The 21,987-nt window shown below is 43.0% G+C and overlaps 1 protein-coding gene and 1 non-coding gene across 3 annotated transcripts; both read left to right on the forward strand.

Moving 5' to 3' along the window:
* Window positions 1-1,054: 1,054 nt before the first annotated feature.
* pcdh18a (protocadherin 18a) lies at window positions 1,055-9,075 on the forward strand. 2 transcript variants are annotated; one of them, XM_074665202.1, is made up of 4 exons: window positions 1,055-4,044; window positions 4,715-4,803; window positions 5,473-5,645; window positions 7,423-9,075. In XM_074665202.1, exons 1-4 carry the CDS (start codon window positions 1,555-1,557, stop codon window positions 8,265-8,267), a joined length of 3,597 nt encoding a protein of 1,198 aa, XP_074521303.1. In that variant the 5' UTR covers window positions 1,055-1,554; the 3' UTR covers window positions 8,268-9,075. The 2 variants fall into 2 exon arrangements, with proteins under 2 accessions (XP_074521303.1, XP_074521309.1); XM_074665208.1 differs by having other exon boundaries at window positions 1,056-4,044; window positions 4,748-4,803.
* Window positions 9,076-14,346: 5,271 nt separating this feature from the next.
* On the forward strand, window positions 14,347-14,420 carry trnai-aau (transfer RNA isoleucine (anticodon AAU)). Its single transcript has one exon. It is a non-coding gene; the product is annotated as a tRNA-Ile (tRNA).
* Window positions 14,421-21,987: the final 7,567 nt, after the last annotated feature.

Raw genomic sequence — 21,987 nt, forward strand, 5'->3', positions numbered from 1 at the left:
AAGTGGATCAATAAAAGCTGCAGGTCCTCTACAATCCCACATGACAACTTATTTCCTCACAGCTACATGAGGTTCGGTTCTCTGCTGGAACCTTGTTTGGTCGGTCGTAATCGCCAGTCCCGGTGCCAAACAAAGTGCGCCAGATGGTCTGCAGAAAGCACGGTCCCAGTTGTGCATGCAACCCTTAGATCTCTCTCAAACAGACGCGCGCGCGCATGCACGCATCTCCACCTCTCCTTTTTTCTGCCTTCCTGCCTGCGCTGGTGCGGGCACAGTGACACGAGTGAGAACATTTTTTTTTGTTTCTGTGGGAACAAGAAATGCCTGCCCAAATTGTTGAGCTGTGGATGTTCTCCTCACGTTCGAAAGCTCGTCCTGCGGGGAGTTGAAAGTGTTGTTGAATAGATTTGTGCACGAGTACGGAGCTGTTCCTCGGCGTGACCAACTCTTTAAAGGCATTCATTAGAGTCCGGCTCCCTTTCTGCGTGATTCGCCACACAGTTTAGCCGGCTTATACTCCCCTCCCATTGACAGCCACGGATGAAGCGCAAAAGGAAAAATTATATCGTACATCTGAAACGTTTACCCCTCGCTGTCTGCGAAAGGGGGAGAAATTATATACTTGCAGTGCGTCAGTTATAAACAAGTGGATGATTGAGACAGCTTGTTATTGCTGGGCTGAAGTATATATAAAAGTGTATTTTCAAAGTTCCAATGTGTTGGGTAAAGCTGATGAATAAGGGGGCCATATCTTAGTTCTGTCAAAGGAGAATTTAGACTCTGTTTCCTTCCAGTCTGGGGAGAACAGACCTGAAGCGAGGAACTCGTAAAGCTTTCTGTGGTTTTATGGGAGTGAAACACGACAGGGTAAGCTTAAATGAATGTTTTCTTCCAGGGTTTTATTTTCCCTCCTGTCCATTGTAGGGGTATAGTCGTTACTCTGAAAAGTAGGGAGAGTGAACCCCCACAGGGCGGGGTTTTTATCCCCCTTTTTTTCCCATTTTCCCTCCCCTCCTGCGCCTCCTTCTTTCTCCTCTGGACTTTGAGTGGCCACCAGCCAGCTTTTGATTTAAGAAGCGTTTGTCTTTCCCGGGATGTGAAAAGGAGGCCGGAGCTGATGTACAACTAGTTAGTTAGAGGCGGGTTATTTTGGGCAAGCCTGTGTGCGGAGGCACCTCAAACGGAGAGAGGGAGCGAAAGAGAGCGCACGGCGCACAGAGCAGACACAGTGAGTAGAGGGAGTAAGACGCACAGATTTCAGTTGCATAGCTGCTTCTCCCGCACACTGGATACGCGCAACAGCTCTACAGGACAAGCGAGGGCATTTATTGAGAAAACTAAATGTTTTCTGGAAGAGTTGCACCTTAAAGAGAGCCTTTATTTATCAAATGAATGTTTTTTTGTTTGTTTGTTTTTGTCTCTTTCTCGCTCCACTGAGAGAGCGATGCAGCTGCTGATTGACGGAGCACAGCTCGTTTTAAGTTAAAGCCAGGAGTGACCTGCACTGTTTTATTTTGGAGTTTTTTCTTTGGACCTGTTTGTTGACAACAACAAATGCAAGCAGGAAAAATGAAGGGACTATTTCTGACAAGAATGTGGAAAGTTTTGACTGTTCTCGCACTGGCAACACAACACGCCTCCGGTAAGACGTTAAAGTATCAGATATTTGAGGAGCAGAAGGTTGGCACGGTCATTGCCCGTTTGAGAGACGATGTCGCTGATGTTCTGGCTAAACTTCCAAGCTCGGTGTCGCTCCGCTTCAGAGCAATGCAAAGAGGGAGCTTGTCTTTTCTCGCGGTGCGCGAGCAGGATGGAGAAATCAGCATCAGGACCAAAATTGACCGTGAGAAACTCTGTGAAAAGAATCTGAATTGTTCTATTCAATTCGATGTACTGACACTTCCCACCGAGCACCTCCAGCTGTTTCACGTCGAGGTGGAAGTGTTGGACATTAACGATAACGCACCCCAGTTCGCCCGCGCTGTTATCCCCATTGAGATCTCAGAGAGCGCGGCTGTGGGAGCGCGCATTCCCCTGGACAGTGCCACAGACCCCGACGTAGGGGAGAACTCTCTCTACACATATGCCTTAGAGCCCAACAACTTCTTCAAGATCGACATTCAGTCCAGGACCGACGGTGCCAAATACGCAGAGCTTGTGGTGCTCAGGGAGCTGGACCGGGAGGTGCGCTCCAGTTATGAACTTCAGTACACAGCCTCTGACAGGGGCGTTCCCCCGAGAACGGGTTCGACCCTCCTCAAAATCAGCGTGTCTGACTCAAATGACAACAGCCCAATTTTTGACAAGTCGTCATATGTTATTAATCTGCCGGAAAATTCACCTGTTGGCACTCTGCTCATTGACTTGAACGCCACTGACGCGGATGAGGGGACCAATGCAAAAATAGTCTACTCATTCAGCAGTCACGTGTCCCCCAAAATAATGGAGACATTCAAGATCAACCCTGACAGCGGCCACCTGACCCTCATCAGACGTGTGGACTATGAGACTGTCAACTCATATGACATTGATGTTCAAGCACAGGACATGGGTCCTAACTCCATGCCAGCTCACTGCAAGATCCTGGTCAAAGTGGTGGATGTGAACGACAATAAACCAGACATAAGCATCAACCTCATGTCCTCGCAGGGGAATGGGGATGCAGCTTATATATCTGAGGCTTCTCCTCTGGACACATTTGTGGCTTTGGTGAGGGTGGAAGACTTGGACTCTGGATTAAATGGAGAGGTAGAATGCAAACTTCATGGACAAGGATATTTTAAACTGCAGAAGACGTATGAGAATAACTACATGATTCTAACAAATGTGTCTTTGGACCGAGAGAAGAGGTCAGAGTTTAGTCTGACAGTGGTGGCGGAGGACATGGGGACCCCGAGTCTCTCTACTGTCAAACATTTCACTGTGCATGTAACTGATGAAAATGACAACCCACCACGCTTTGAGAAGGGGCGATATGAGATCTTTAAATCAGAGAACAATGCCCCTGGAGCATATCTGACCTCTATCTTGGCCACTGACCCTGATTTGGATGCAAATGGACAGGTGAGCTACTCAATCCTGGAGAACTCAGTCCATGGGAGCTCTATCTCCACGTATGTCACCATCGACCCCTCTAATGGTGCCATATATGCACTGCGAACATTTGACCGTGAGGACGTGAGCCGTATCTCCTTTGTAGTGCAAGCCAAAGACGCAGGAAAACCGCCACTGCTAAGTAATGCCACAGTTATTCTTAACATTTTGGATGAAAATGACAATCCTCCTGTTATTGTGGTGCCCCAGCTTTGGAACTTCAGCGCTGATGTGCCTGTGTCAAAGTTTACAGAGGCCGGACAACTTGTAACCATGGTCAGGGCAACAGATCGTGACACAGGGGTCAACGCTGAGCTCATCTGCTCCATCGTCAGCGGCAATGAGGAAGGCTTCTTCCTCATTGACCCAAGAACATGTGAGATCCATGCCAATGCGAGCCTGGAGAACTTCCCCCATGAACATGCTGAGCTAACAGTCATGGTCCGGGATCAGGGTAGGGAGAGCCTTAGTGCCAGGGCAGTGCTAAAACTCACCCTCTATGAGAACATGGAGAATCACGTACAGGTGATGGACCAAGGGAAGCCTGCACTTGATATAGCCCGGATTGTCATCATCGCCCTGGCAGCCATCTGCGCCGTGCTCCTGGCCATCATGATGGTGTTCGCCACTCGTTGCAACCGTGAAAAGAAGGATTCAAGAAACTCGTACAACTGCAGAGTGACTGAATCAACCCACCTGCACCACCCCAAGAAGCCCTCACGCCCCATCCACAAGGGTGATATCACCTTAGTTCCCACGGTGAACGGCACCCTGCCAATTAGAGCTCACCACAGATCACCTTCAGCCACGCCCCCCATGGACCGGGCTCAGATCGGGAGCAGGCAAAACCACCACAGCCGCCAGTCTCTAAACAGCCTAGTGACCATCTCGTCCAATCACATTCCAGAGAGCTTCGCTTTGGAGCTGGCACATGCGACTCCCCCAGTGGAGGTAAGCAGACGTGCACACACACACACACACACACACACACACACACACACACACACACACACACACACACACACACACACACACACACAAATACTCTAAGAAATTCCAAATGTGAATCATCATCCTCTTTCCATAAAATTCTCTTGCACTCAGTTTCTTTAACTCACACACTCACACTCTTTCTCTCTCACACACACATACACACACACATACACACACATCAACCCTGTAATCTTCACACAGCTGTCTCCGTTTGAACAAATTAACTCATCTCCATGTGTGACAGTGACTCAATCAACACTGCCCTGTAGTTCAAAGTGACTCTCATTAAAACTGTTGATGATTATAGATGTGTCTTTGTCTTTACCTTGTTTACACCCTGTCATCATTACTACCGCTCACCCCTCAGTCATATGTCTCCATATTCATCTAGAACCTCTTTTTTGTTTGTAACATCATCCATTTTATGTCATCCATTTTTAGCAGCCTTTCCATCATCCATTTTGTGTTTACTCATCCATTATTTTGTCTTTTGTGTTGTCTCTCCCTCTCATTTTCTTTTTTTTTGTCCTCAATTTCCCATCTGTTATTCATCCCCCCTTTCTGTTTTTTTATTTTATTTTTTATTTTTATTTGTTTTTTTTCTTTGTTTTGTTATTTTTGGATGTAGCAAGTCTCACAGCTTCTGTCCATGCTCCATCAGGGCCAGTACCAGCCCAGACCCAGTTTCCGTGGCAACAAATACTCCCGCAGCTACAGGTAATTTACCCCTGTTCAGTCCCCCCCAAACCTCCCCTGTAAAGACTGCCTTTTGTTATTTTTTAAACCACGTGTTGTTCATTGTGTATTACATGTTGCAACAGCCTGTTGTGAACTGTTGCCTGTCGGTTGGTCAGCTATATGTAGATCATGGTTTGATGGCATGTGAATGTTTTAATTTGTTTCATATTATCATATCAAGTCACTCAGTTCAAAAGTATGCAGCTCATTTGTCTAAATGTCACAGAAATGTTCCTGATATTTCTCCCCCTAGAGACCAAACAAAAAAAAAAAAGGATATGAGCCGTACAGTGTGCATCTATCATGAGTGTTATCATGATATCACTTTATGATCTCTCAGATGAAAGATTCATTGATGCCCCTAGTGGTGGTTATGACAGATTTATTGGTGAGATCTACCTGCATGTTGAATTTATGAGCCGAGACTTGTCTCGAGACCTGACAGTGTCGAGAGGCAGCCTGAAGTTTTGTATGATGGATTAATTTGTCACAAATTGATATGAACAGCCTGCAAACCAGGATGCAGACAATTTTGCATTTCAAAGTTGAGAACTTGCCATGTTTTTGTTGGTGTTTTTTTCTACCAAAGGCAACTGATTGATAGGTATATGTTTATAATCTTTTTTTTTTCTTTTTTATCCTTCTTAGATATGCATTACAAGACATGGACAAGTTCAGCCTGAAGGACAGTGGCCGTGGGGACAGCGAGGCGGGGGACAGTGACTGTGACATGGGGAGAGATTCCCCCGTGGACAGGCTGCTGCTGGGGGAGGGCTTTTCTGATCTCATGCACCTTGAAATGCACCACAGACTCCACCCAGGTAAGCACTTGTTGACACTACACATGATCTAAAATAGCTATTTTTTTTCAACCTAATTATGCTCATAAAGAATGTTTCCTCATCCTTTTATCCCTCTGAAGACACAACTCATGACCCTCCATGACTTCAGTATAAGAACTCTGTCCCACCTCAGCTCAATCAAAAGAAACTTGAGAGTTTTAGGACACATCATCTCCAGATTCTGAGGGCACACTTAAATGTATTAGCAGTGATTTGCCCTGACGGGACCCAGCCCTCTAATGCACCTCCTGCCTGAAAAATTTCAGCACCATGGACAGCAGCAGGCCTAAGCCCATTATTTGTCCTTACACCTGTCTATACAGCCTCTCCATTCACCCTGTTGCAGACACAATCCCCATTGTGCTCTGCCCCATTCTTCCACACAGCCCTCATTTCCACGCTCGTTATCACACTGAGAGAGGTTACAGTGTGTCAGGCTGTTCGTGTAACTGTGTGTGGTTGTGCTTGTGTGTGTGTGTGTGTATGTGTGTGCGTGCGTTATCTGCCCCTAAGTTAAAGTCGTGTCTGTAAAATCCTCCCTGGAGCAGAGATGAGTCGCCTGTCACTCATCGGTATGCGTCTCAGTGTGCTGTTTTTTCCCCTTCCTCCTTTTTCTTTTCTTTCTCTTTTTTCCCCCTGGTGAGTGACAGTGGTGCACTTTCATGTCTGAACTGAGGAGAATTCATAGTAATTGCTTTTAGAATGATGTTATTCTCTCTCTCATGCACATACTCTGTCCCTCACTCTCACTCTCGTCTTCATGCCTGAGCTTTCTCGGCGTCTCCCTTTTTTTCGTACCTGTTAATGTATTCTCTATTTGTATTGAAGTGGATAAAGAGAGGGGTGGTGGTGGACATGGGCATTCTCACAGCGCACCCTTCGAGAAAGACTTGGAGGTGTTGCACCTCTCCATGCTCCCCCTCCCTTCCTGTATCTTTTATGCTAATATGAAAACAGGGGAGGGAAAAGGAGATAATGGGCCGAAAGGAGGGATTATCCCTGTTTCTCTTCAATAGATTTAATTTGTTTAGATTTTTCTATTTAGATGGGCAAATGTGGCTATTCACGCTGGCTATGATAGAACAAGCAAATCCCTGCCTCTGCTGTGTATTTGTGAGATATGGACATGCTTGGCAGAGCAACCAAATATTACATTAACATCTCTTTGTAATGCTATTTGAATTGGTTCTTGCAATTATTAAGTCATTATCTAGTCCCTGTGTCTGTATTCATACTGGGCTCTACCTGCAAATGAATGCTGTTAACTAAATGTCACCTGTCTGGTTACACTAGCAGGATTATGAAGAGATGTTGTGAAAGAAAAGAAGAACAAGCAGCTCGACTGAGATTTTGATATAAGTGAAAGACTACAGCCCAACCACACTTAATATTTTATATGTATTGTACATGGAGTATTCATATGCTAACTGAATAAGACATGGTTTGTCAGACTCATCCAAAAAAACATATATACCCTTGACCTCCAGCTGCACTGTCTCTTCAAACCACCTTCTCCCTCTAAAAAGAGAATATTCGTAGGTTTTATGGCTTGTATTATTCAAGTGTATTGACAGTGTTTGTACCATAACAACAAATATCTTTAAAAACCCCATTCTCCCCAAGGAGGTCTGAACATCTCTTTTGCAGGTTTTGCAGTCTATTTTTATTATTCTGTTTCATTCAGTGTGTGTCAGGATGTGTTTTCTCCAGCTTGACCCGCTCCTGACTCCTTTTCTCTCTCCTTTTTGGGCTTCAGCAATGAGACTGTGCACGGATGAATGTCGCGTCCTGGGACACTCTGACCAGTGCTGGATGCCCCCCCTCTCCTCGCCAGCTTCTTCCTCTGACTATCGCAACAACATGTACATCCCCGGGGAAGAGTCCTCCCAGCAGCCCCAGGTGACTGACGATGACCAGTCCTCCATTGATTCGGAGCGCCGCAAGAGCTTCTCCACTTTTGGAAAAGAGCCTGGGAGTGAGGAAGCAGGGGCCGGGGGAGTGGTCGCTGGAGGAAGTGATGCTTGTGCTGCTGGAGGAGGGGCTGGCTCTCTCCTCACAGAGATGAACTCTGTGTTCCAGCGCCTCCTCCCTCCTAACATGGACTCATACACAGAGTGCACTGAAACAGGCCCACCCTCATCCTCAGCAACCACTGAGAGAGGAAGCGGGCGCAGTGGAAACATTGCTGGTAACCATAGTAACAATGCTGTTCCCCAGGACAACCGAAGAGGTTTGTTGCCAGGTGGGAAAGGTCCTGCTTATCCCCCAGGTGTGGCTGCATGGGCAGCCAACACTCACTATTTAAATCCTGGAAATGGATCTGTGGCAGCCAATCATGTTCCCCCATCCTCCTCTTCCTCTTCTTCTTCATCATCATCCACCTCCACGACCGCCTCAGCCAACGGACAGCCGCCTCACCTTAAATGGCTGCCAGCCATGGAGGAAATTCCGGAGAATTATGAGGAAGACGACTTTGATGGTGTCTTCCATCAAGGTCACCAGGGAGCCAAACGCAGCGAGAGCCGCCATGACGCCAACATGGACGCTAATGAGCTGGTTCACGAAATCAATAAACTGCTGCAGGACGTCAGACAGAACTGAAGACGAAACCAGGTGTAGCATGGGTTCACATTTCACACCATCCTGGCAACTGCTTGTTCTTCGTGCCAACATATATAAACTCTCTGAAGACAGTTTCTTGTTCACTGTAATGCTTGTCTTGTATATTTTACCAAATATCCTCTTTTCTGCTCAGCGCTGAGAGACTCGCAGAAAGTTAAAACACCGCACTGAAGTTGTGATTGAGATGACTTAAACGCATCAAAGCGAGCGCTGGAAGAACAGATTGTTCAGTTGTTATTACGCTGTCTCTGAAAGTTGTTGAAATGAGTGATTTCAAAAAGGAAATCCACCAACAAAAGCTGTACTCCTTTTTTTTATTTGTAATGTTTACAGCAGCGTGAACAGACTCCACAGGGAGAAACTGACAGTTGTGTGATCTAATTCCCGCTTTTACAGTGTACAATATTGTACAGTGTGTGTGTGGAAAAAGGCAAACTCACTTGAATATTGTGCTCTGTCTCTTGTTTTGTTATAATGGAATGTAACTGTACAATTTGACCTTTGTATTTTAAAAATACACTCTTTTTTACTTCTATATATTTATATGTGTCCATGTATGTTTGTACAGAAAAGAAAAGAAATGTCTATTTTTTATAATTGTCACTGCATGTCTTAATATCACTTATTGTGTCTTTTTTCTCTCCCCTGTTAATTTTATAAAACAGCTGTATTTAATTTGTTATTAAATGTATATTGCGTATCAAAAATAATCACATTCCAATGGGTTTCCATGTTGGAAGTTGATTTTGTATGGTGACATTGTGACCATTGGGTGGTGAATAAAGTTGGAAGGATTCATAACCAAGTTTTGTTTGATACCTTTCATTGCTTTCATTTATTCATTTATGCATTTGCCCCTCTGTCTTTTAGCAACCCCTACTGTCCAGCACAGGAATTGCAACTCACTCTACATGCACAGCCTCACTCTGCTCTGCATTCAAGGCAAACTCACCTCTCCACCTTCTCCAGCCTCATTATGCCACAATTCACACACATGTCTCTGTGAATAAACACACCATTAGCCATGAGCTTATTCCTCAATGATCTCTCTCTGTAGAAACATAATTAGGCGTTAATTTACTTTTAGAGTGCGAACTCTCCCAGTGTCCATGAAAGCTGTACTGGTAAATACGATTGCCACATTAAGAGAATCCAATAATAGAAGCAAATGATGAGAAATCAAATGCATGTTTTTGGATTTTTGTTTTCCATCACAGCCACATGGACACGTAACATAATTAGAAGATACATCCTACTCCACTCACTGACTTACACACATCATCACACAGACTACACTGGATGATACACCCTTGGACAAGATCACGCTAACAAGGTAGGCCTGCCCACACCCAGTCAGAAAAAAAAAAATCCCTGCTACATTTTAAAGAGGTAGCATTCAACAACTAAGGCTAAATGAAGCAATTAACCTCATGAGGCAGAGCTTTAACAAGGTAAAGGTTAGAATTTGCATACACACACACACACACACACACACAAGCACTTAGCACACACAAACATTCAAAGGACCACACATCATTGCCTACTAGCTTAATCACGTGCACATGAACACACACACCCAAAGTCATGCTCACGCACACATGCAAACACTTAATAATGAGCTCATTTGTCTTCATCATTAAAGAGGCCAAGCCTCAATAAACAATAAGGATTGGCCATGTGTCAGAGAGTGAAACTACAGCATGCTAAGTTCAAAATTAGCCTCATCTTCTGTACACTACAAAAAAAAAAAAAAAGCTTTATAACTGTCTGAGCTGACTGGGCTCCTTGTAAAAATCTACAAGCTATCTGCCGCAACATGATACAAGCCCTGAAATGTTTTTACATTATGGGTATCATTCTGAAAGATTAACACTGATGTCTCTCACACAGTAAAAAAGAGCTATGGTATTAGGCTAGCAGAAAAGCTGGAAACAGCAAGATTGGCTGTGTTTTAAGGTAATAAAAATCCACCCTCAAAAACCTCTAAAGCTCCAAGTTAGCATGTCATATCTCGAATGCGGAGCAAGCTGTTTCCCCTGATTCCAGTCTTAATGCTGCATAAGCTAGCAGGCTGCTGACTGTTGCTTCAAATTCTGATAAAAAGTGTGATGTCAATCTCCACTTTCTAAACCCTCAGCAACCTAGATGCCAGACTAACTAATAAAATATCATCCCGCATGGCAGCAGAGGCCCAGATGAGTGTGTGTCATTTCAAACTCAGATTGACAATAGATGATGGATTATCTTTAGCAATGAGAAATGTATTTGGCATTGGGTAATGGTGTGTGTAATAGAAAGAAACACTGGGTGAGAGATCAGGCAGTGCTCATTTATTACAACTCAGATAATTAATTTTACACAAATGCAGCAGTGACACTGATATGATGTTGAAATATGAACTGCACATAATTATTGTCTTAGCAAATCCACCATTAAATTGTTTGTCAGTCTCACTTGCCTTTCACTCATTGTCATTCTTAAACCCCATGCAAATCCCGCTCCTTACCATCTCCTCTCTCCTCCTGTTTACCTCCACATATTGCTCTCATCTTCTAGCTATTTCTGGCTGTCCATCTGTCTGTTTTGAGACACACAAGAGCACACACATAAATATTCTCCTTCTCACACAAACATGGACACAAGTATTCAAATCCCCACTGCATTCTCAGCTCATATCACAGCCACAGATCCCCACAGACTTTAGAATATGCAAAGCTTATTTCTACTTCATTTCATCTTAGCTCATCTTTTTACTGACAGATTCCTTCCTAATCACTTAGCTAATTGTTGAGTTATTACATCTACTGCTGCCAAAGTTTCAGCTATGAAAGCCCTCATTAGTTTCTTAGCTTCTTGAAGTCAAAGTCTGTCTTTGCTCTATTTGTTGATAGTCATGATGACAGGAAATTAGAGAGGTGGTGCTTATGTTATGCCGGGCTTTTGGGTCTGCTGAAATGAACTCGCATTTAAAGCCAGGCACACCACAGTGACCCTCAGTGTACACACACTGTACACACTCTGCACTAGTGTCAGGAAAACAGGATATTGGCAAGTCTGTAATAATAACAGAGCTCAGGTTTTGTTCTCAGCACAACGCACTGTGATAAAACTGCTTTGATGGAATGCCTCATGGGCCTTTGCCTCATAGCAAACCTTTCAGAATTTCACACAGCTACTTTAGTAAGATAACTACACTGTTTAATAACTGGGTATACTCACTTCCTCTTTGCAGTCCTGTTGCTGGGCTGTCTTGTCTACCAGCTTGTCCATTCTTGTGACGCATGGTTTGTTGTGGAGAGCAGCCTGAAGGACTGTTTTTTGGCCAAAATGTCCCTGTAGAGTTCACTGCTAGCTTGACCTCAATACCAAAGTTTTCAACTGAGACCTGGAAAAGAAAAACAGATAAAACACCTGAGGTTTTAACCCTGGTGTAGCTGATATCTGCTTGAGGGGCAGAATCTGAATTTCTTTCTTTAATGACAAATATTCACATCCCAGGTTCATAAAATCAGTTTCTTCTCTGTAACCTGTTCTTGAAACACAGTTCTACCAACTTGCTTTTATGTGATGCGATCTTCTTCATATTGCCCTTTGACTACAGTCCTACCTCTTTATTTACATATGTATTGTTTACATGAGCTGTTTCATTCACCTGATTTTTATAACTTTGTTATAACTTATACTACTACTACTACTACTACTACTACTACTACTAATGATAATAATAATAATAATAATAATCATTATTATTATTATTATTTTATTATTATTATTATTATTATTATTATTATTATTATTATTATTACAGTGATGATAGTGCTTCATAGGTTTTTTTCTCCTAGTGTTCTGTTTTTGTGTACTTTTGGAGGTTATACCCTTTGAATAGAGTTTAATGTTGACTTACAGAATTATGTTTTCATTCTCTTTCTTTCTTTCTTTCTTTCTTTCTTTCTTTCTTTCTTTCTTTCTTTCTTTCTTTAATTATTAAGTTAAGATTATCATAAGTTGTTGTTGTTGTTGTTGTTGTTGTTGTTGTTGTTGTTGTTGTTATATTATTATTCTATTTATTTATTTATTTTCAACAAAGTCAGCAGTTTTGAATCTTCTTTCTGACTTTTCACACCAACATAAGCATGTGGCCTCACAGACAAGGACCAGACTTTAACCTAAATTTGAACTCTTCTCTCCACTTTCCTCATGTGAGTGATTTGTTAAGGCCTGAAGAAAACACGAACAAAGGAACTTGTTTTTAAGTTTAGAGGGGACAGGGTGGATGGGAAAAATAAAGTGAGAGTGGGAAGTGACATGTGGGAAAGAGACCACAAGTGGGATCAAAAACCCCAGCTCAAGGCTTACCTCATTGGGCAGATAACCTAAATTACCAGGGCATTTCAGCACCCCTGAGATTGATGAAGTCCAACTATCAGTGTTACATTTGATAGGTATAAATACACGTTTTAACAAGATACGTTTGTCCTCTTTTGATGTGTGAAAACTGCTTCCAGTTTATGTTCTGGTAACATTCAAATTATTATTTAAAATGTAAACTAATTAACATCCTAGCCATGTTTGCAATCCTAATCAGAGGAATCTTTGTGTGAACACATGTTGCATCTGAATAGTGATGATTTTTCATGGGTTTTGAACAATGCAAAGCACTGGAAAATGATTTGTCCAGCAGATGGCACTGTGGGACCTGCCTTATGAAAATGGGGGATTATTTCACAATAACAGACTCAGACTTCAAGATACTGCCACACCATCAAGGTCTGCTCAGGAGCAGTGGGGAGAGAGAGGACCAGTGCTAATGCTGAATTATTTTGTTATTCTAATTGCCTTTTTGTTTATGGATCCACGGGTTTTTGCCCCCACCTGATTTTATGCAGACAGAAATTGTGGGGTGTTGTGTTGTTTTATTCTATAATTTTGAGAGTGCACTTGCACTCATCACTGTGGCCATAAAAGGATATGTGTGAATGAGTGCCTGTTTGTGAGGCTTGTGGGAATGTAAGTTTGGATCTTTGCATGTGTGTGCTTGTGTTTGTTTGCCATACACTCTAATAGATATCCCCATTCGGTCTGCCATTTAGAAATGGAGAGCAGCCAGTTGTAGAACACCCCCTCCATCAGAATCCCTCTTTTACTCTCTGTCTCTTCCTTACCCCATCTCTCCCTCGTTTCTCTCTCTGCCTCTCTTTGGACAATTGGATTAGTGCAGAGTGATAGAGACTAAAGACAGAATCTCTCTGCTGCAGCCAGTACCTTGGCCTTACGCCACATTATATGCACACATGCACATAAATGCCACTCACAAAATACCACCAAACTGCTGCTGTCTCTCTTCCACAAGGCTAAGCTGGTTAGTTTGATATCCAGATGGATTAATTACTACACGTTTATTGACAGTCACACTTGTGGTTGTGCATGTGTGCCTTTGTCTTCTGTACTTGGACGAGGCTGCTTTGTTGTGGATTGTGACTTAATGCAAACCTGGAAATAAAATTATGCAAAAGCATAAATACATAAGAATGAAAGAATTATGAAGGTGAAGATGGAAGTTGATGCAGATTATAAATCTTCCTGTCTTCAAGCTTGGAGAATGCTCTCGTAGAAAACACAGAAGATTTTTTTTCTTCTTCTGTAAGTGTGTGTGTTATGTTAGTGTGTGTGTTGTCAGTTTTACTCTCATAATTAATTCAAAATTGGTGTCAAATGTAAAAATCAGTGTCAAGTCTCCCACAGAAGGTACTACCTTGTAATGATTGCAGTTTGTTTTATTTTTGGTTGTAGTCCTAGAAACCCTCTCTGTGTTTTCTTCAGATACAATCAAAATTCTTTTTGGAGTTAGAAAAAATATCTTTTGGAAGGAGAGAAGATTTCAATAACCATGAGGCCTAATAGACAAGGAGTTTGACTTCGGATCAAAGGATTGAGGGTTTGTGTCCCTTTGTGTTTCATTAATGGTGGTCAAAAGGCAAAACCAGCCCAGCTCACCCTTTATATGTGTGGCCATATGCAACTTGGTGGCCACTTAAGTGGTTGGTGTCAGGCTCTGTGTGTCCGGTTAGCTCAGATGGTCAGAGCGTGGTGCTAATAACGCCAAGGTCATGGGTTCAATCCCCATACTGGAAAAATTGACCAAGGAAAAAGACCATCCTCTAGAAAGGTCCATGCATGCAGATGAGCCCATGAAGCCTTCAAAGAGCTAGCTATTTTTGTCTTCAAAACCCTCTGTGTGGTCCTTTTACATCCCTTCATAATTACAAGTTTCTTTTGAATGGGCAGCAGATTTCCATGACCAAGTGGCATGGTGGACAAGGTGTCCAACTTAGGATCAAAAAATTGAGGGTTTGTGTCCCTTTGTGGTTAATTAATGGTTGTCAAAAGGCAAAACCAGCCCAGCTCACCCTTTATATGACCATAAGAAACCTTGTGGCCCCTTAAGTAGTTGGTCTTATTTGCTGTGTGTCTGATTAGCTCACATGGTCAGAGCGTGGTGCTAACAATGCCAATGTAATGGGTTCAATCCCCATACTGGTCAAGTTGCCCAAGGAAAAAGACTTAATTCTAGAAACATCCATGCACACAGATGAGCCCATGAAGCCTTCAAAGAGCTATGAGTTTTTGTCCTCAAAACCCTCTGTGTGCTCCTTTTACATCCTTTCATGATTCTCTTACAGAGGTAGAACAAGTTTATTTTGGATGGGCAGCAGATTTCCATGACCAAGTGACGTGACAGACAAGGTGTCTAACTTTGGATCCAAAAATTGAGGGTTTTTTCGTCCCTTTGTGTTTAATAAATAGTGGTCAAAAGGCAAAACCAGCCCAGCTGACCCTTTATATGTAAGACCATAAGAAACCTGGTGGCCCCTTAATTAGTTGGCACAAGCTGTGTGTCTGATTAGCTGACATGGTAAGAGCGTGGTGTTTATAACGTCAAGGTCATGGTTTCAAACCCCATACTGGACAAGGAAAAAGACTTAATTCTAGAAACATCCATGCACACAGATGAGCCCACGAAGCACTCAAAGAGCTATAACGTTTTATCCTCAAAACCCTCTTTGTGCTGCTTTTACATCCTTTCATGATTCTCTTTTGGAGGTAGTACAAGTTTCTTTTGAATGGGCAGCAGATTTCCATGACCAAGTGGCCTGGTGGACAAGGTGTCTAACTTTGGATCAAAAAATTGAGGGTTTGTGTCCCTTTGTGTTTAATAAATGGTGGTCAAAAGGCAAAACCAGCCCAGCTCACCCTTTATATGACCATAAGAAACCTGGTGGCCCCTTAAGTTGTATGAAGGAGCTGTGTGTCTGATTAGCTCACATGGTCAGAGCGGGATGCCAATGACGCCAAGGTCATGGGATCAATCCCCATACTGGACAAGTTGCCCAAGGAAAAAGACTTAATTCTAGAAACATCCATGCACACAGGTGAGCCCACGAAGCCTTCAAAGAGCAATGAGTTTTTGTCCTCAAAACTCTCTGTGTGTTACTTTCCCTTCATAATTTGTTTTGGAGGTAGTACAAGTTTCTTTTGAATGGGCAGCATATTTCCATGACCAAGTGGCGTAATGGACAAGGTGTCTAACTTTGGATCCAAAAATTGAGGGTTTGTGTGCCCTTTGTGTTTAATAAATGGTGGTCAAAAGGCAAAACAAGCCCAGCTCACCCTGTCTATGTATGACCATAAGAAACCTGGTGGCCCCTTAAGTTGTATGAAGGAGCTGTGTGTCTGATTAGCTCACATGGTCAGAGCAAGGTGCTAATAACGCCAAGGTCATGGGATCAATCCCCATACTGGACAAGATGCCCAAGGAAAAAGACTGTCTTCTGGAAACATCCATGCACACAGATGAGCCCATGAAGCCTTCAAAGAGCAATGAGTTTTTGTCCTCAAAACTCTCTGTGTTTTACTTTCACATCCCTTCATAATTCTGTTTTGGAGGTAGTACAAGTTTCTTTTGAATGGGCAGCATATTTCCATGACCACGTGGCGTAATGGACAAGGTGTCTAACTTTGGATCCAAAAATTGAGGGGTTTTTTTTGTCCCTTTGTGTTTAATAAATGGTGGTCAAAAGGCAAAACCAGCCCAGCTCACCCTTTATATGACCCTTTATATGACCATAAGAAACCTTGTGGCCCCTTAAGTTTTATGCAGGAGCTGTGTGTCTGATTAGCTCGCATGGTCAGAGCGTGGTGCAAATAATGCCAAGGTCATGGGATCAATCCCCATACTGGACAAGATGCCCAAGGAAAAAGACTGTCTTCTGGAAACATCCATGCACACAGGTGAGCCCATGAAGCCTTCAAAAAGCAATGAGTTTTTGTCCTCAAAACTCTCTGTGTGCTTCTTTTACATCTCTTCATAATTCTGTTTTGGAGGTAGTACAAGTTTCTTTTGAATGGGCAGCATATTTCCATGACCACGTCGCGTAATGGACAAGGTGTCTCACTTTGGATCTAAAAATTGAGGGTTTTTTCGTCCCTTTGTGGTTAATAAATGGTGGTCAAAAGGCAAACCAGACGAGCTGACCCTATGTATGAACATAAGAAACCTTGTGGCCCCTTAAGTTTTTTGCAGGAGCTGTGTGTCTGATTAGCTCACATAGTCAGACCGTGGGGCTAATAACGCCAAGGTCATGGGATCAATCCCCATACTGGACTAGTTGCCCAAGGAAAAAGACTGTCTTCTGGAAACATCCATGCACACAGATGAGCCCATGAAACCTTCAAAGAGCAATGAGTTTTTGTCCTCAAAACTCTCTGTGTTTTACTTTCACATCCCTTCATAATTCTGTTTTGGAGGTAGTACAAGTTTCTTTTGAATGGGCAGCTGTTTCCATGACCACGTGGCGTAATGGACAAGGTGTCTAACTTTGGATCCAAAAATTGAGGGTTTTTTTTGTCCCTTTGTGTTTAATAAATGGTGGTCAAAAGGCAAAACCAGCCCAGCTCACCTTTTATATGACCCTTTATATGACCATAAGAAACCTTTTGGCCCCTTAAGTTGCAGGCAGGAGCTGTGTGTCTGATTAGCTCACATGGTCAGAGCGTGGTGCTAATAACGCCAAGGTCATGGGATCAGTCCCCATATTGGACAAGTTGCCCAAGGAAAAAGACTGTCTTCTGGAAACATCAATGCACACAGATGAGCCCATGAAGCTTTCAAAGAGCTATGAGTTTTTGTCCTCAAAACTCTCTGTGTGTGTTACTTTCCCTTCATTATTCTGTTTTGGAGGTAGTACAAGTTTCTTTTGAATGGGCAGCATATTTCCATGACCACGTCGCGTAATGGACAAGGTGTCTCACTTTGGATCTAAAAATTGAGGGTTTTTTCGTCCCTTTGTGGTTAATAAATGGTGGTCAAAAGGCAAAACCAGCCCAGCTCACCTTTTCTATGTATGACAATAAGAAACCTTGTGGCCCCTTAAGTTGTAGGCAGGAGGTGTGTGTCTGATTAGCTCACATGGTCAGAGCGTGGGGCTAATAACGCCAAGGTCATGGGATCAATCCCCATACTGGACAAGTTGCCCAAGGAAAAAGACTGTCTTCTGGAAACATCCATGCACACAGATGAGCCCATGAAGCCTTCAAAGAGCAATGAGTTTTTGTCCTCAAAACTCTCTGTGTTTTACTTTCACATCCCTTCATAATTCTGTTTTGGAGGTAGTACAAGTTTCTTTTGAATGGGCAGCATATTTCCATGACCAAGTGCCGTAATGGACAAGGTGTCTAACTTTGGATCCAAAAATTGTGGGTTTGTGTGCCCTTTGTGTTTAATAAATGGTGGTCAAAAGGCAAAACCAGCCCAGCTGACCCTTTCTATGTATGACCATAAGAAACTTTGTGGCCCCTTAAGTTTTATGTAGGAGCTGTGTGTCTGATTAGCTCACATGGTCAGAGCGTGGGGCTAATAACGCCAAGGTCATGGGATCAATCCCCATACTGGACAAGTTGCCCAAGGAAAGAGACTGTCTTCTGGAAACATCTATGCACACAGATGAGCCAATGAAGCTTTCAAAGAGCAATGAGTTTTTGTCCTCAAAACTCTCTGTGTTTTACTTTCACATCCCTTCATAATTTGTTTTGGAGGTAGTACAAGTTTCTTTTGAATGGGCAGCATATTTCCATGACCGAGTGGCCTGGTGGACATGGTGTCTAACTTTGGATCCAAAAATTGAGGGTTTGTGTGCCCTTTGTGTTTTATAAATGGTAGTCAAAAGGCAAAACCAGCCCAGCTCACCCTTTATATGACCATAAAAAAACCTTGTGGCCCCTTAAGTTGTAGGCAGGAGCTGTGTGTCTGATTAGCTCACATGGTCAGAGCGGGGTGCTAATAATGCCAAAGTCATGGGATCAATCCCCATACTGGACAAGTTGCCCAAGGAAAAAGACTTAATTCAAGAAACATCCATGCACAGAGGTGAGCCCACGAAGCCTTCAAAGGGCAAGAGTTTTTGTCCTCAAAACTCTCTGTGTTTTAGTTTCACATCCCTTCATAATTCTGTTTTGGAGGTAGTACAAGTTTCTTTTGAATGGGCAGCATATTTCCATGACCAAGTGCCGTAATAGACAAGGTGTCTAACTTTGGATCCAAAAATTGTGGGTTTTTGTTCCCTTTGTGTTTAATAAATGGTGGTCAAAAGGCAAAACCAGCCCAGCTGACCCTTTCTATGTATGACCATAAGAAACCTTGTGGCCCCTTAAGTTTTATGCAGGAGCTGTGTGTCTGATTAGCTGACATGATCAGAGCGGGGTGATAGTAACGCCAAGGTCATGGGTTCAATCCCCATACTGGACAAGTTGCTCAAGGAAAAAGACTGTCTTCTGGAAACATCCATGCACACAGATGACCCCATGAAGCCTTCAAAGAGCAATGACTTTTTGTCCTCAAAACTCTCTGTGTTTTACTTTCACATCCCTTCATAATTCTGTTTTAGAGGTAGTACAAGTTTCTTTTGAATGGGCAGCTGTTTCCATGACCACGTGGCGTAATGGACAAGGTGTCTAACTTTGGATCCAAAAATTGAGGGGTTTTTTTGTCCCTTTGTGTTTAATAAATGGTGGTCAAAAGGCAAAACCAGCCCAGCTCACCCTTTATATGACCATAAGAAACCTTTTGGCCCCTTAAGTTGCAGGCAGGAGCTGTGTGTCTAATTAGCTCACATGGTCAGAGCGGGGTGCTAATAACGCCAAGGTCATTGGATCAGTCCCCATACTGGACAAGTTGCCTAGGGCAAAAGACTTAATTCTAGAAACATCCATGCACACAGGTGAGCCCACGAAGCCTTCAAAAAGCAATGAGTTTTTGTCCTCAAAACTCTCTGTGTGTTACTTTCACATCCCTTCATAATTCTGTTTTGGAGGTAGTACAAGTTTCTTTTGAATGGGCAGCATATTACCATGACCACGTGGCGTAATGGACAAGGTGTCTAACTTTGGATCCAAAAATTGAGGGTTTTTTTTGTCCCTTTGTGTTTAATAAATGGTGGTCAAAAGGCAAAACCAGCCCAGCTCACCCTTTATATGACCCTTTATATGACCATAAGAAACCTTTTGGCCCCTTAAGTTGTAGGCAGGAGCTGTGTGTCTGATTTGCTCACATGGTCAGAGCGGGGTGCTAATAACGCCAAGGTCATGGGATCAATCCCCATACTGGACAAGATGCCCAAGGAAAAAGACTGTCTTCTGGAAACATCCATGCACACAGATGAGCCCATGAAGCTTTCAAAGAGCTATGAGTTTTTGTCCTCAAAACTCTCTGTGTGTTTCTTTCCCTTCATTATTCTGTTTTGGAGGTAGTACAAGTTTCTTTTGAATGGGCAGCATATTTCCATGACCAAGTGGCCTGGTGGACAAGGTGTCTAACTTTGGATCAAAAAATTGAGGGTTTGTGTGCCCTTTGTGGTTAATTAATGGTGGTCAAAAGGCAAACCAGACGAGCTGACCCTATGTATGAACATAAGAAACCTTGTGGCCCCTTAAGTTTTATGCAGGAGCTGTGTGTCTGATTTGCTCACATGGTCAGAGCGTGGTGCCAATAACGCCAAGGTCATGGGATCAATCCCCATACTGGACAAGTTGCCCAAGGAAAAAGACTGTCTTCTGGAAACATCCATGCACACAGATGAGCCCATGAAGCCTTCAAAGAGCAATGAGTTTTTGTCCTCAAAAACCTCTGTGTGCTTCATTTACATCTCTTCATAATTCTGTTTTGGAGGTAGTACAAGTTTCTTTTGAATGGGCAGCATATTTCCATGACCACGTCGCGTAATGGACAAGGTGTCTCACTTTGGATCTAAAAATTGAGGGTTTTTTCGTCCCTTTGTGGTTAATTAATGGTAGTCAAAAGGCAAAACCAGCCCAGCTCACCCTTTCTATGACCATAAGAAACCTTGTAGCCCCTTAAGTTTTATGCAGGAATTGTGTTTCTGATTAGGTCAGATGGTCAGAGAGGGGTGCTAATAACGCCAAAGTCATGGGATCAATCCCCATACTGGACAAGTTGCCCAAGGAAAAAGACTTAATTCAAGAAACATCCATGCACACAGGTGAGCCCACGAAGCCTTCAAAGAGGAATGAGTTCTTGTCCTCAAAACCCTCTGTGTTTTACTTTCACATCCCTTCATAATTCTGTTTTGGAGGTAGTACAAGTTTCTTTTGAATGGGAAGCATATTTTCATGACCACGTCGCGTAATGGACCAGGTGTCTAACTTTGGATCCGAAAATTGAGGGTTTGTGTCCCTTTGTGGTTAATTAATGGTGGTCAAAAGGCAAAACCAGCCCAGCTCACCCTTTATATGACCATAAGAAACCTTGTAGCCCCTTAAGTTGTAGGCAGAAGCTGTGTGTCTGATTAGCTAACATGGTCAGAGCGTGGTGCTAATAACGCCAAGGTCATGGGATCAATCCCCATACTGGACAAGTTGCTCAAATAAAAAGACTTAATTCAAGAAACAACCATGCACACAGGTGAGCCCACGAAGCCTTCAAAGAGCAGTGAGTTTTTGTCCTCAAAACCATCTGTGTGCTTCTTTTACATCTCTTCATAATTCTGTTTTGGAGGTAGTACAAGTTTCTTTTGAATGGGCAGCATATTTCCATGACCACGTGGCGTAATGGACAAGGTGTCTCACTTTGGATCAAAAAATTTAGGTTTTTTTTTGTCCCTTTGTGTTAAATAAATGGTGGTCAAAAGGCAAAACCAGCCCAGCTGACCCTTTATATGACCATAAGAAACCTTGTGGCCGCTTAAGTTTTATGCAGGAGCTGTGTGTCTAATTAGCTCACATGGTCAGAGCGGGGTGCTAATAACGCCAAGGTCATGGGATCAATCCCCATACTGGACAAGTTGCCCAAGGAAAAAGACTGTCTTCTGGAAACATCCATGCACACAGATGAGCCCATGAAGCCTTCAAAGAGCAATGACTTTTTGTCCTCAAAACTCTCTGTGTTTTACTTTCACATCCCTTCATAATTCTGTTTTGGAGGTAGTACAAGTTTTTTTTGAATGGGCAGCATATTTCCATGACCACGTCGCGTAATGGACAAGGTGTCTCACTTTGGATCTAAAAATTGAGGGTTTGTGTGCCCTTTGTGTTTAATAAATGGTGGTCAAAAGGCAAAACCAGCCCAGCTCACCCTTTCTATGACCATAAGAAACCTTGTGGCCCCTTAAGTTTTATGCAGGAGCTGTGT

Source organism: Halichoeres trimaculatus, unplaced genomic scaffold, assembly GCF_033239565.1.
Source record: "Halichoeres trimaculatus isolate MK-OKI-2021-1 unplaced genomic scaffold, fHalTri1.1 fHalTri1_scaffold_2, whole genome shotgun sequence".
Classification (NCBI taxonomy): Eukaryota; Metazoa; Chordata; class Actinopteri; order Labriformes; family Labridae; genus Halichoeres; species Halichoeres trimaculatus.